Raw genomic sequence first — 12322 nt, 5'->3', positions numbered from 1 at the left:
CTTTTTTTAGTTTTGCGTCCATCTCTATTTACAAGCTTACAATTTAAAAAATGTTCGTAATATACCCTCTTCACATGCATATTTAAAAAGTTCAGACCCTTAGGTAACTATTTATGTTTGTTTGTTTTTTTTGTAATTTTTTTTTTTTTCATTAAAAATTTTATTTGGGTAATTTTTGGTGTGGGAGGTAAACAGTTCATTTTAAATGTAATAATGTGATTTTATTTCATTGAAAAATGTATGTAGATGAACTCTCTCGCTTTCAGGAAGCATTAGGAAGACAGGAGACTATTTTCATCAGAAAGACGGCGGTTTCGGTTTTTCTACCGGGGACTTAGTTTAATGAATGGGAACTATCAACCATTCATTGATCTCCAAACTAACGGGGGACAATGCACGGCAGCGCTACAGCAGCCGCCTGGATGTGACAATCACGTCCAGGCGGCATAAATGGTATATATATATATATAGTTTTGTAATAAAATATTAAATACATTGTTGAGGAAAACATATTTCAATCTGAAATACTGTCTAAGAAATGTTAATCTATTTAAAAAGGAACTATAGTCACAATATTTTCTCTGCTATGGTTATCCTAACCATAAGAAACTTCTACAAACAAGTAAATATTTGTGGGATTATGAACTTTTTCAGTAAGGGCCCGTTCACACTGCACGCGTTTCCAGCCGCGTTTTGGAAACGCGTGCAGGTGGCCGAAACGCACGACATCAGACATTGCATAGAGTGCAATGTCTGATGTTCACACTGCATGCGTTCCGGACCTGTGCGGTCCGGGAACGCATGCTGCACGCAGATTTTGCAAAAACGTGTGGCTGTCCCATTCACTTTTCAGTGATGGGATCAGCCACGCAACGCACACAAACGCGGATGGCCATGCGTTCGTACGCGTTGCGGTCCGCACGCGTGGCCATCCGCATTTCTGATCTGAACGGGCCCTAACTGACTGTGTTTCACTTTGCTCAAAGGCTTATCACAGGACGTTTATAAACATCCAGTGTATTTGTGGAGAGTGCACCACAAGTGTGCTATTAAATGAGGCACATGTGGTATCATTTAAACCGTGATGAGTTGTAGAATACATTTTGGTGTGTTAAAGCTTGGAGCCATGTTACTTAAAAATTGGGTAGGGACAAACTCAATCCAACATAAAAAGTAATTTTCAAAATTATATTGTAGAAGAGAACAGAGGCGCCAAAAGAATAAAATCCACATCTACAAAGTGCGACTTCTTAATCCTGAGCGGGGACAGAACAATCTCCCAGCCTGCCCATACAGTGGTTACCTGGAGGTAACCTTGGTTTGTGAGTATTACTGTATACTCATTTCATTTATCATATTTACTTAACATACTACACTATATTGGGCTCTCGGTTCTCTTTTTACATATTTTCAAAATTATGATCAATCTTGGGAAAGTTTTAGCAAAACTACAAGAGACATATGTGGTAACATTTTAACTGTGATAAGTAGTAGAATAGAATTGAGAGTGTTTTAGGGTTGAGGCCCATGCCCTTTTAGTCACAAACTGAATCAAAAGCAATTACATTTTTGCATATTCTGCACCAAAAGAAAATACTTGTAAAATGAAAACAACGTGACAGAATATAAAAGAAAATACATACATTGTTACCTTAGAAACTTGGCTTTTTAAATATGTATGCCATGAGGGTATATTACTATTATTTTTGAAAATATGGTCTTGTCATTATTGAAAAAGCAAAAAAACAGAAAAAGGTGCCTTTATTTCCAAATACAATATTGTCACCATACTAGGAACATAATCTAAATGTTGTAATAACCAGGATGGATAAGCAAATACTATTTGTGGGTTTAACTTATAGTTAGCACTGTTTATTGAAAAACTATAATGGATGTAATTAGAGAAATTGTGTGTTTTTTCTATGTTTCTCGTTTATTTTCCCTTTAAAATGCATAGAAAATGAGGTAATTACTAAAAAAAAATTTAAAAAAAAAACCACACACACACTAAAAGCCTAATTTGTCCTGAAAAAAACCCCCACAATATTTACATCATTTAGTTGTGATAAGTAGTAATAAAGTTATAGGCGAATAAATGTGAGCTGCGCGGACATGTGAAAATTGCTCTTGTCCTGAAGTGGTTAATAGGATGTAATATGTAAAATAGCTCAAAAGTCTTTGGGAAAGGGATGGCCAAGGCAGTTATTAAATAATCTATACAATCAATCATCAATTAATAATATCAAATCTCATGCATCCTGCCAACAAGATAAAGATACTAGATAAAAAATAATAATGAGAGTTGGCTCTTGGGTGCATGAAAAATTTACAAAAAGCTTTATTATATAACATCACGAATAAAAACTACCACATAAACACATACTAGAAATCTATGAAGGGTCTAAAACCAATGAATCATTCCTCCCGGAGAGCAACCTGCTGGTTAGAACTAAATGAGGCTGCAGTCCTCAAGCAATCCCCCCAGACAGAGAGTCCTGCTTCCAGATGGATGTAGAGTATCCACTCAAGTGATATAACCAGGATGGTATATTCTAGGATAGAACAGGATGTATTGCTATAGCTTGTCCAAATGTCTTTTAATCACTAATTATAGTTGATAAGTGTGGTGGTGGCATAGCATATAGGGTTTGTTTTTGTAGGATTCAATGTGACTGTAAGCAGAGAAGAGACAGTTTTCCTCATAGTAAAAGTTTTCTGAATGAATTTGATAGGATACCTCCATTGCAATGACAGCTCCCAGGCCTGGTGTATATGCTGGGTGACCTTAGTTAAAGGGATACTGTAGGGGGGTCAGGGGAAAATGAGTTGAACTTACCCGGGGCTTCTAACGGTCCCCCGCAGACATCCTGTGTTGGCGCAGCCACTCCCCGATGCTCCGGCCCCGCCTCCGGTTCACTTCTGGAATTTCAGACTTTAAAGTCTGAAAAACACTGCGCCTGCGTTGCCGTGTCCTCGATCCCACTGATGTCACCAAAAACGCACAGCGCAGGCCCAGTATGGTCTGTGTCTGCGCAGTACACTACTGGTGACATCAGGGGAAGCAAGGACATGGCAACGCAGGCGCAGTGGTTTTCTGACTTTAAAGTCAGAAATTCCAGAAGTGAACTGGAGGCGGGGCCGGAGCATCGGTGAGTGGCTGCGCCAACACAGGATGTCTGCGGGGGACCATTAGAAGCCCCGGGTAAGTTCAACTCATTTTCCCCCGACCCCCTACAGTATCCCTTTAAGGGTTATGCCAGACTATTATTCCGCTTTAAGTAAGATGCTACATTTCTTTACAGTGGGAAACAACTGAGGTTCATGTTGAAGTATTTGTCTTTAGATTGACACTGCTTTTGTGTAAAGTGATTGTGTATTTACTCTTACATTGTTATTGTTTCTGTTATAGTGCTGTGCTCACTTCTGAAGAGACAGACTGATCTAATTAGTTCCCCTCGGTGCAAACTGTGACTTGACAACTGTAAAATGAAGCCTACACAACATGGAGCTGATTGCAAGAGCTGACTGAGGCACTCTGAGTAAGTCATGGTCTGCTTCATGCGCTAGCCATATAAGCTACTCCAGCTGTGGTTAAAGTGTACCTGAGATGATAAGAAGTAGATCGATCCCACACCAATGTCCAAAGCCTCCTGGATCCTCCAGTAGCAGCCCTGTTCTCGGGCGTACTGCGCATGCCCAGCCCGGCTGCGCGCTCCCGCCCCTCCATGCTCCCATCGTCGGGAGTGTTCTGCGCCTGCGCAGTACTACGCTGAAGAAAGCTCTCAGCCTCAGTAGTGAGATGAGGCAGCATGCTTGGGCACACTACTACTGGCCGAGAGATAATGGGGCTGCTATGGGAGGATCCAGGAGGCTTTGGACTGCGGCATGGGAGCAATCTGCAAGGAGGGGGCTGGAGGAAGCCCCAAGTATGTATAAAACTTTTACTTCTAGTCATCCCAGGTACACTTTAAGGGCTCTGCCTCTGACGCAGGAGACCAGGGTTCCAATCTCAGCTCTTCCTATTCAGTATGCCAGCACCTATTCAGTAGGAGACCTTGGGCAAGACTCCCTAACACTGTTACTGCCTATAGAGCGCATCCTAGTGGCTGCAGCTCTGGCGCTTTGAGTCCTCCAGGAGAGGAGAGAAGCGCGATATAAATGTTCTATGTGTGTCGTTATCTCATCTTCTCCCATCCATATTTCTTGCATCCATGACATCACACCGAGCAAAGGGAAAAGTTAATTCAAGACTGAACCCCAAATAGTTGAATGTCCATTCTCTTTGCAGTGAGGCACCTTTGCTGAAATGAGTAAAGTAAGAACCCAACCAGTTTTTATCCCCACTTCCTGTTTACACTGAGACAAACAGGACATATTTCCTGAATCTTGCACTCCCGGAGCATTCTATGGAAACCAATTTTCCTTGACAATGATAAGCTGAAGCACAGGAGACTTAAAGAGAAACCGTAACCAAGAATTGAACTTCATCCCAATCAGTAGCTCATACGCACTTTTATATGAGAAATCTATTCCTTTTCACAAACGGATCATCAGGGGGCGCTGTATGGCTGATATTGTGGTGAACCCCTCCCACAAGAAACTGATGATCATGGTCCTGGCAGTTTCCTGTCTGTGAACCTTGTTGCATTGTGGGAAATAGCTGTTTACAGCTGTTTCCAACTGCCAAAACAGCAAGCAGCAGCTACATCACCTGCTAGCAGTAAAAATGTCACCCTGTGATACATGTCAGAATGTAATTCAGGGATTTAAAAGATTTTACAATGGGCAAACACTGACTAAATCATTTATACATAATTATTGTAAAAATGAAACACTTTTTATTACATTATTTTCACTGGAGTTCCTCTTTAAAGAGGAGCTGTTAGGTATAAGGTCTCAGAGAAAATAAACACATATATCAGTAGCTAAAGATTGGCTGTACTTACATTACATATGCATTTCACTGTCCACGTTTGGATTTCACAGAATTTGTATATAGTATATGCAGAGATAGATGCTCCTGACAGCTCATGGCAGGCTCCATGTTTTTCTGTCAAATGTGTTGTCATGTCCTGCCTGCTTCCTGATCACAGAAAAGCTGGTACTAAATAACACAGTGTGCAGTGAATATTAATGAGCCATGTGGCTAGGAACAATAGCTGACTCCTGCAGTGTACTCTGCCCGGAGATTTATCAGTGCTACGCGCTGGACTGATTACAAGCTGCTGTAACGTCTCATTAGCAGCCGAGGGGAGGGCCCCAGAATGCTTTGCAGTATAGTATGCGGCTTGCGTCCTGCTTAGGTCTAACAGTTTGATGATAAGCACACATCAAAGGTAACTGAGATTTTTATCTTCACTAATGGCTTTTGGGCTTCCTTCTAAACTGTTTAACACAGGAGAATAGAGGTTTAAATTAGCTTCTGCAGCCTGACAGTTACTCTTTAAGGTGCCTATAAATTACTTGATTTGTGGCATGGATATCCAACCAATTCGATCATAATGATCGAATATCCGTCAGTGATCGATGGCAGAACATGGCCACCTGATCAATCGTTTCAATTGATTTATGGTCAAATTGATTGAAGCGATCAAGCCGTCATGCTGGAAAGATCTTGCTTAAAAGGTCTCAGTCAGCTGCGAAGTCATAGCGGCGTTCAATATTTTGACGAGTGACAGACCCCCGTCAGCTGGTCTCCCCCCCCAAACCTAATGGCCCCCCCTCCCCGGGCAGCTCACCTGTCCACTGGTGTGAGTCCTGTACTCCTCTACTGCCTTGTCTGAATTGACTCTGGCAGCGCCTGTACCCGGTGACAGGGCCGGCTCTACCATAGAGGCAAAGGGGGCAATTGCCCCAGGGCCCCAGAACTTGTAAGGGCCCCCAGTGGCTACAAGAGGAAAAACCATTTTTTCAAATCGACCTTATAGTTTTTGAGAAAACCGATTTTAACGTTTCAAAGGAAAAAAAATACACATTTAAAAACCCGCCGACTTTAATGCTTAATAGCAAATCCACCTTAAATGCTAGAAACCCTAAATTTGCAAGATATGTTAAGGAGATCATTGGGAATAAGAGGAAAAAACAATTTTTCAAAAAGACCTTATAGTTTTTGAGAAAATCGATTTTAAAGTTTCGAAGGAAAAAAAGTATACTTTTAAATGCTGTAAATGTCACTTTTAGTAGCAAACCTAACGGTAGTGTAATTTTACATGCATCAAAAGAAAGAGCAATACATTTCCTGACGGGGTTTCTTGGGGGTCCATACGCAGCCGCAGCGCTTTGGCTAGGGATCGCTATACAGCCGCAATATGGCTGCATGAAGATCCCTGGCATTTTTTCCTATTTTCCCATTTTTTTTTTTTATGTTTAGAGTGTGGGAATTAAAAAAATAAATTATGTGGGGTCCCTCCTCCTGAAACTTTTTAACCTCTTGTCCCCCACGCTGGCTGAGGTAGCCAGAGGTAGCCAGAAAGTGGAGCTCCGACCGATTGGGGCTTCACACCCTGACTATACCAGCTGCAAAAAAGGTCTCTTAATGCCGATTTTTTTTTACGGGGTATCTGTTGGGGGGGGGGGGGGGGGCAGGTTTATTTTGCCCTGGGGCCCCATTGTTGCTTAAACCGGCCCTGCCCGGTGACCCGGTCTCATGTACTGATGTCACATACATGAGACAGTGTCACGGGTTAAAGATGCCCCCCCCCCCCCCAGTCATGCAGAGGAGACACTAGAGAAGGCGTGTGACACCCCCTATGCGTCAATACCAAACCTCATTACACTCATCAGTGATTGTTCCCTCCCTATCTGTTACTTCAATATACCCTGACAACTTTATTCGTGGCCTTTATTTTATGTTTGAATTCCTAGAGTCTATATGCTGTTATATTGGGGACCTGAGAATAAATTAACACCATTTCAACTAATTCAATTACATTTCTATACTACAGAAAAGTTGAATGCATTGCAGGACTCAAAGTCTGGATATCTAAAAAAAATTCTGGTGACTCTAAAAGCAGGGCCGGTGTTATAAGAGGGGTAAAGTGGGCAATTTCCCCAGGGTCCCAGAGTCCATAGCGGCCCCCCTCCCCCCTCCAAGTATCCTCCCATCAACTCTGCTGAATTGGCAATGGCCTGACAGTGGCCGGATACGGTGTTTCGGCACTGGCACAGTTATGCTGGGGGACAGGGCAGGAAAGCATATATTACTTATCTGGCACTCAAACTTGGCTCCTCCATCCAGAGCAACTCGTTGTGATAGCTCCAGGGGCATAACAATAGGCCCTGAAAGGGATGCAGCCGCAGGGGGGCCCAGAAGCCACAGGGGGCCTGGTCCTGAGAGAATGACAACTAAGGAGAGAAAAAAAAACGTTCTGCTCTCTACACAATTGTTCTAATGACTGCATCTGCTCAGCCACTGATAACGAATAATACAAAGTTTTGTAGACAAATATTTGTAGACAGTCCCTATTCAGTGTGTAGTGGAGGGGGCCCCATCCAAAGTTTTGCAGGGAGGCCGAGTGATTTCTAGTTACTCCCCTGCATAGCTCCCTAGATTGCCGTAGTGGTGTCGCTATCTTTGTGATGCAAGCATGTTTCGTCACGTCAGTGCCTGCAAGGAAGGAAGAGGCACTATGGTGCTGCTGCCAGAGGGAGAACAGGAGGAGGAATCCTGGAGCGTGCATGTTGCGAAAAGAGCGCACATCCACTAGGTAACTGAAGCATCAAGCTCTTCTACTGTGCATACCCTGCATTGTGAAATAAAATGATGGGGGGCAAAGTCTGTGTCGGGGGGGATATTTAAAAGCAGATGCAGATTGTCTCCATTAAACTACTGAGGAGGAGGAATAGTCAGCTACCATCAATTTATGGGGGGGGGGGAGGTGCTATGTGAAAGCCGCTTGCTGCCAATAAGTTAGGGTCCCTTGTTCTTGTTGCCCGAGGGCCCCATTTCATCTAGAGCCGGGCCTGGCTAAACGTTACACTTTGCAGGCAGTGGACTGCTTTGCACTACAGAGAATCTAGCAGTCTGTGTTCAGCACCTCGGCCAGCTACAAAGTCATTTCAGCAGCATACGTTCTACTATGCTGACCTCATTTTATTTCAAGAGGAAAAGAAGTCCTAAAATTATCCAAAGACATACGCCTGACTTGATTTCATAAGAAGATTCAGATATTACGATGTTAGATTAGTACTTGTAGATTTAAAGTATAACTCTGCTGAAATACAAAATGACAGATACAAACACAAAAAGGGCTTGATTTTCTAAGACAAATAGCATGCCTTATCTGAGTTAACACACCTTATCAGAGATACCCCGCCTTATCCGAGTTAACACACCTTATCAGAGATAACACACCTTATCAGAGATAACACGCCTTATCAGAGTAGCATAGCAAGCGCTACGAACTTATGCCTGCTAATTGGCAATGACGAGAGCTCCACTCATCAAGGCCTGAGCCCCTGCGTGTTTGTAGCGCTCGCTATGCAACTCTGATAAGGAGTGTTAACTTTGATAAGCCGTGTTATCTCTGATAAGGCGTGTTAACTCAGATAAGGCATGAGATTTGTCTTAGTGAATCTAGCCCAATGTGAGTTAGGCTTATTACACACTACAAATCGCAAGCCCTTTTGTGAGCGATTATGTTAAGAGATTCTTGGCATTTTTAGAGCTATTTGCATTTTTTGCAAGGGATTGGATGCGTTTTCGCTTTGTGATTTTGTGTGTGCAGACAAACAGGAAGTGCACTCAGACCCGGAACTGAATGGGGTTGATTCATCAACAGTAATGCGCTGCAGCAGCGCGAGTTAAATGGCCTTACGAGTGGTAATTTTCTAGTGTGACTTAATGTTTCCACGGCGCCCTACTGGTAGCGAAGCGTGCGCTCCCTAGCAACGCCGATACTTTGAAATGCTGCACTATAGTGACTTCATTAGCACCGCCGCTACTACAATAATTAACATAGTAGCAGTGGCGCTAGTCAATTCACTTTCACGCACCATTTCAAAATATCGGGCGTTGCGAGGGAGCGCACGCTGCATTGTTAGTAGCATGCCTGTGGAAACATTAAGTCGCTCACAAAATCGCTGTTCAAAAAGCGCTTTTAAAGCAATTTTTTCAATACCTTGCATTGAAGCGCAATCGTCCAGAAATTGGTGAAGGACCCCTGTTAGCGATTGGAAAAAAAATCTCATCGCTCATTCGAAACCAAAATCACATAGGACTTCAATACACAAGCGCTTTTTACAGCGCTTTAAGAAACGCTTGCGATTAAAAAAAATGCCAGCTACAAACACAAAATTCAATGCAATCTTTGATGTAGATCATACCATTTATGGCAATGTTTGATGTTTTGTGCATGCTTTGTTTTCCTTATAGTTATTTTTGCACTTTGCGCATTGTTTTTCACGTTCACATATAGTTTCAAGGAAATTGATTTGAGTCACTATTTTGGTAAAATCTTACAGCAAATCCACACAGCGTATATATGCAAAGAATTAAAAAGCTTGAGTTGTTATCTATGCGAAAGAGCTTCAACTAACTTGGTCCTGTTTTCTGAAGAGCTTAAACAGCCAAGAAACAGTGAGAGACAGCTTGTGATAAAGTTTTGCTGCAGGAAAGTTCAAGGGGTCATTATTTCTGCTTTGTTTTACACCTCAAAATGCAGAGTGTGGATTCTAAACTGTAACAGCATGGTGCAATGTTATTAATAAAGCTATATACCTGAAAAATAAAAATATGAGAATCTTTTCTTTGCTACTAATGTTCTCAGGCCCGGATTTACCACACGGGAGCACAGATCTCTTGGCACCATAGATTTCACCCTTCATGAATCTACAAAGCCCCATCGAATGGCATGGCAAATGTGCTGACTGGCCCTTGCCGGTCATAGGTAGCTACAGGTGTCCCTTAGCATTAGGTACAGTGTTCTCCCCAGGCTCTTTTAGCCGGGTGCTCCACCCGGCAAGATTTTGTAACCACCCGGCTGTCATCAGCTCCCCTCCTCACCTATTCCTATGCTGTAAGCACAGTTGCCCTGCATTTTCAACTCGCCCCACCCGGCTACTTTTTCATGCCACCCGGCTACTATTTCATGCCACCCGGCTGGAAAAAAATTCTGGGGAGAACACTGAGGTAGCCTGAAGTACCCAAAGTATTAAGTAGCTAGTGGTGACCCCACTGAAGGGAGATCTTGTCAGTGGAATGCAGAGGACTGGGTCAGTAACCTCTCAGTTACACTCTGCTCAGAACTCTGCATAGGGAAGGAGGGAGGGAGGAGCTCTGGAAGGGGAGTGAGCCACCTTTCCATCATTAGGCGCCTGTAGGCACATGCCTACAGTGCCTTATGGTAAATCTGGCCCTGAATGTTCTTCTTATTATCCATACTATAATAATAATAATAAATCATACATTTGTATAGCGCTTTTCTCCTGTCGGACTCAAAGCGCTCAGAAGCTGCAGCCACTGGGATGCGCTCAGGAGGCCACCCTGTAGTGTTAGGGAGTCTTGCCTTGAACTCCTTACTGATCCCTGGCCAGCATTCGAACCCCGGTCTCCCATGTCAAAGGCAGTGCCCTTAACCAGTACACTATCCAGCCACTGCACTACACATACAATTCATTAGATCATAAGTAGGGATGCTTATTCGAATTTTGCAGGATTTAAATTTCCGCATTTCTGATCAGAAATTTGTTTTTCCGAATTACCACAACTCTGTAATTTTAGCCCAATCACAGAACTCAGAATCACTGGACCAAACAGAGAATGCAGTCAACTCGGAAGTATACTGCCAATCAGAGTATGCAAAAAACAAAAAACAACAACATAGAAAACGATATGAAATCCACGAAAACTGACCATCTCTAATCAGACGTTTATTTTCACTTCAGTTCTGCTTTAAAGGACACCTGACGTGAGATGAATATGGAGGGTGCCATATTTATTTCTTTTTAAGCAATGCACATTGCCTGGCAGACATGCCGAACCTCTGCCTGAGATGTGTGATTCAACACTTCTGCAGCCACTAAGATCAGCAGGATAGCCAGGCAACTAGTATTGCTTAACCACTTCGCATCCAGACCTTGTTTTCAACTTATGGACCAGAGCAGTTTTGACAGTTTAGCCATGTCCCTATTTAATTAGAAATAACTTTATACCTACTTACGACACAGAAATGAAATATATATTGTTTTTTTCAAGACAAACTAGGCTTTCATTGTATGCCATTTTTTTCCCTCAAACAATTTTGTTATCTATGATTTTAATGGGAAAACAAAGGAAAAAAATAGAAAAAAAACATTTATTTCTCAGTTCTACCAATTCCAGTTTAAATATAAAAAGTGCTACTGTAGATAAAAAAAACACACATTTTGTTTGGCTATTCTTACTGCTTATCACAAAACTTAGATTATGTTCCGGTCACAATTTATAGTGAAAATATTCTGAAATAATGCTACAGAGCGTATTTTTCACTATGAAATGAGAAAATAAAAGTATTTTTAATAGTAAAAATCAATCTGAGCTCAGAAAAAAACATATATTCCTATTCACCAATTAGTGCTGCATCAGATAGTGCCAGAAATGTGCACAGGAGCAAGCCCAATCCTGCACAGCACTGCTTCTGCTACAAGACATATCTACTGACTTGTGGCTTAGATGAAGTCCCAGAGGACGTATATCTACTGACCTGTGGACGAAGTGGTTAAAAAGAAATAAATATGGCAGCCTCCATATTCCTCTCACTTTAATTGTCCTTTAACAACATTGTTATACATTATGTGCAATCTGAGCCATCAAGCTCACCGAGTGACATAGCCTCATATGTTTATCATATACTTTCTAGTTTCATATTCCCTTATAGCTTATCAATATCGCTATCCTATTGTGTTACACGGATATTTTTTGACTATTACTCAGAATTGATGATAAAACATAAAGTGTACCTGTCGGAGGATGAAGCTGGTAGACGTGGTACTCCCATCAGACCTCTTTAATCTGCTTCTTCTAGATGCAGTTCCTCTTGATGATGCCTAATCTCAAGAACAAAGAGGAAAATTCCTGAGTAAAAATATCGCCAGAAGCATCCGCTCAGACTCTGATTGTCAGCAATATACTACAGAATATTTACAGGAACTGTGAGCACTTTGCGTCTCCGTGTAGCACTCAGGCACCATCAGCCACAGGTATGTTCTAGGATGCTGGAAAGTCTCTGAGATCAGTCAATGGTTTCTTAAAGCGGGATTGTCACCATAAAAATCAAATTTCAACAGCAACTGGTCTGAGTGTATTAAGTGATAGCGATGCTAATCCTGCATTCAAAACGACTTT

General features: G+C 42.2%; 1 protein-coding gene and 1 long non-coding RNA gene across 2 annotated transcripts in view; one reads left to right on the top strand and one right to left on the bottom strand.

The window, feature by feature from the left end:
- The window catches only part of CACNB4 (calcium voltage-gated channel auxiliary subunit beta 4), a 219177-nt gene that overhangs the window by 199664 nt on the left and 7191 nt on the right, over positions 1-12322 (bottom strand). Inside the window, exon 2 of the mRNA XM_068245790.1 lies at positions 11938-12024. Within this exon, the coding sequence (XP_068101891.1) occupies positions 11938-12024 (87 nt within the window). The remainder of the gene's footprint in view (positions 1-11937; positions 12025-12322) is intronic.
- Positions 1205-12267, top strand: LOC137525056 (uncharacterized). Its single transcript, XR_011022853.1, has 3 exons — positions 1205-1322; positions 3410-3539; positions 12003-12267. It is a non-coding gene; the product is annotated as an uncharacterized lncRNA (long non-coding RNA).

This window comes from Hyperolius riggenbachi, chromosome 7, assembly GCF_040937935.1.
Source record: "Hyperolius riggenbachi isolate aHypRig1 chromosome 7, aHypRig1.pri, whole genome shotgun sequence".
NCBI classification, from domain to species: domain Eukaryota; kingdom Metazoa; phylum Chordata; class Amphibia; order Anura; family Hyperoliidae; genus Hyperolius; species Hyperolius riggenbachi.
The sequence above is the reverse complement of the archived record's forward strand: the minus strand, read 5'-3'. Positions and strand labels throughout refer to the sequence as shown.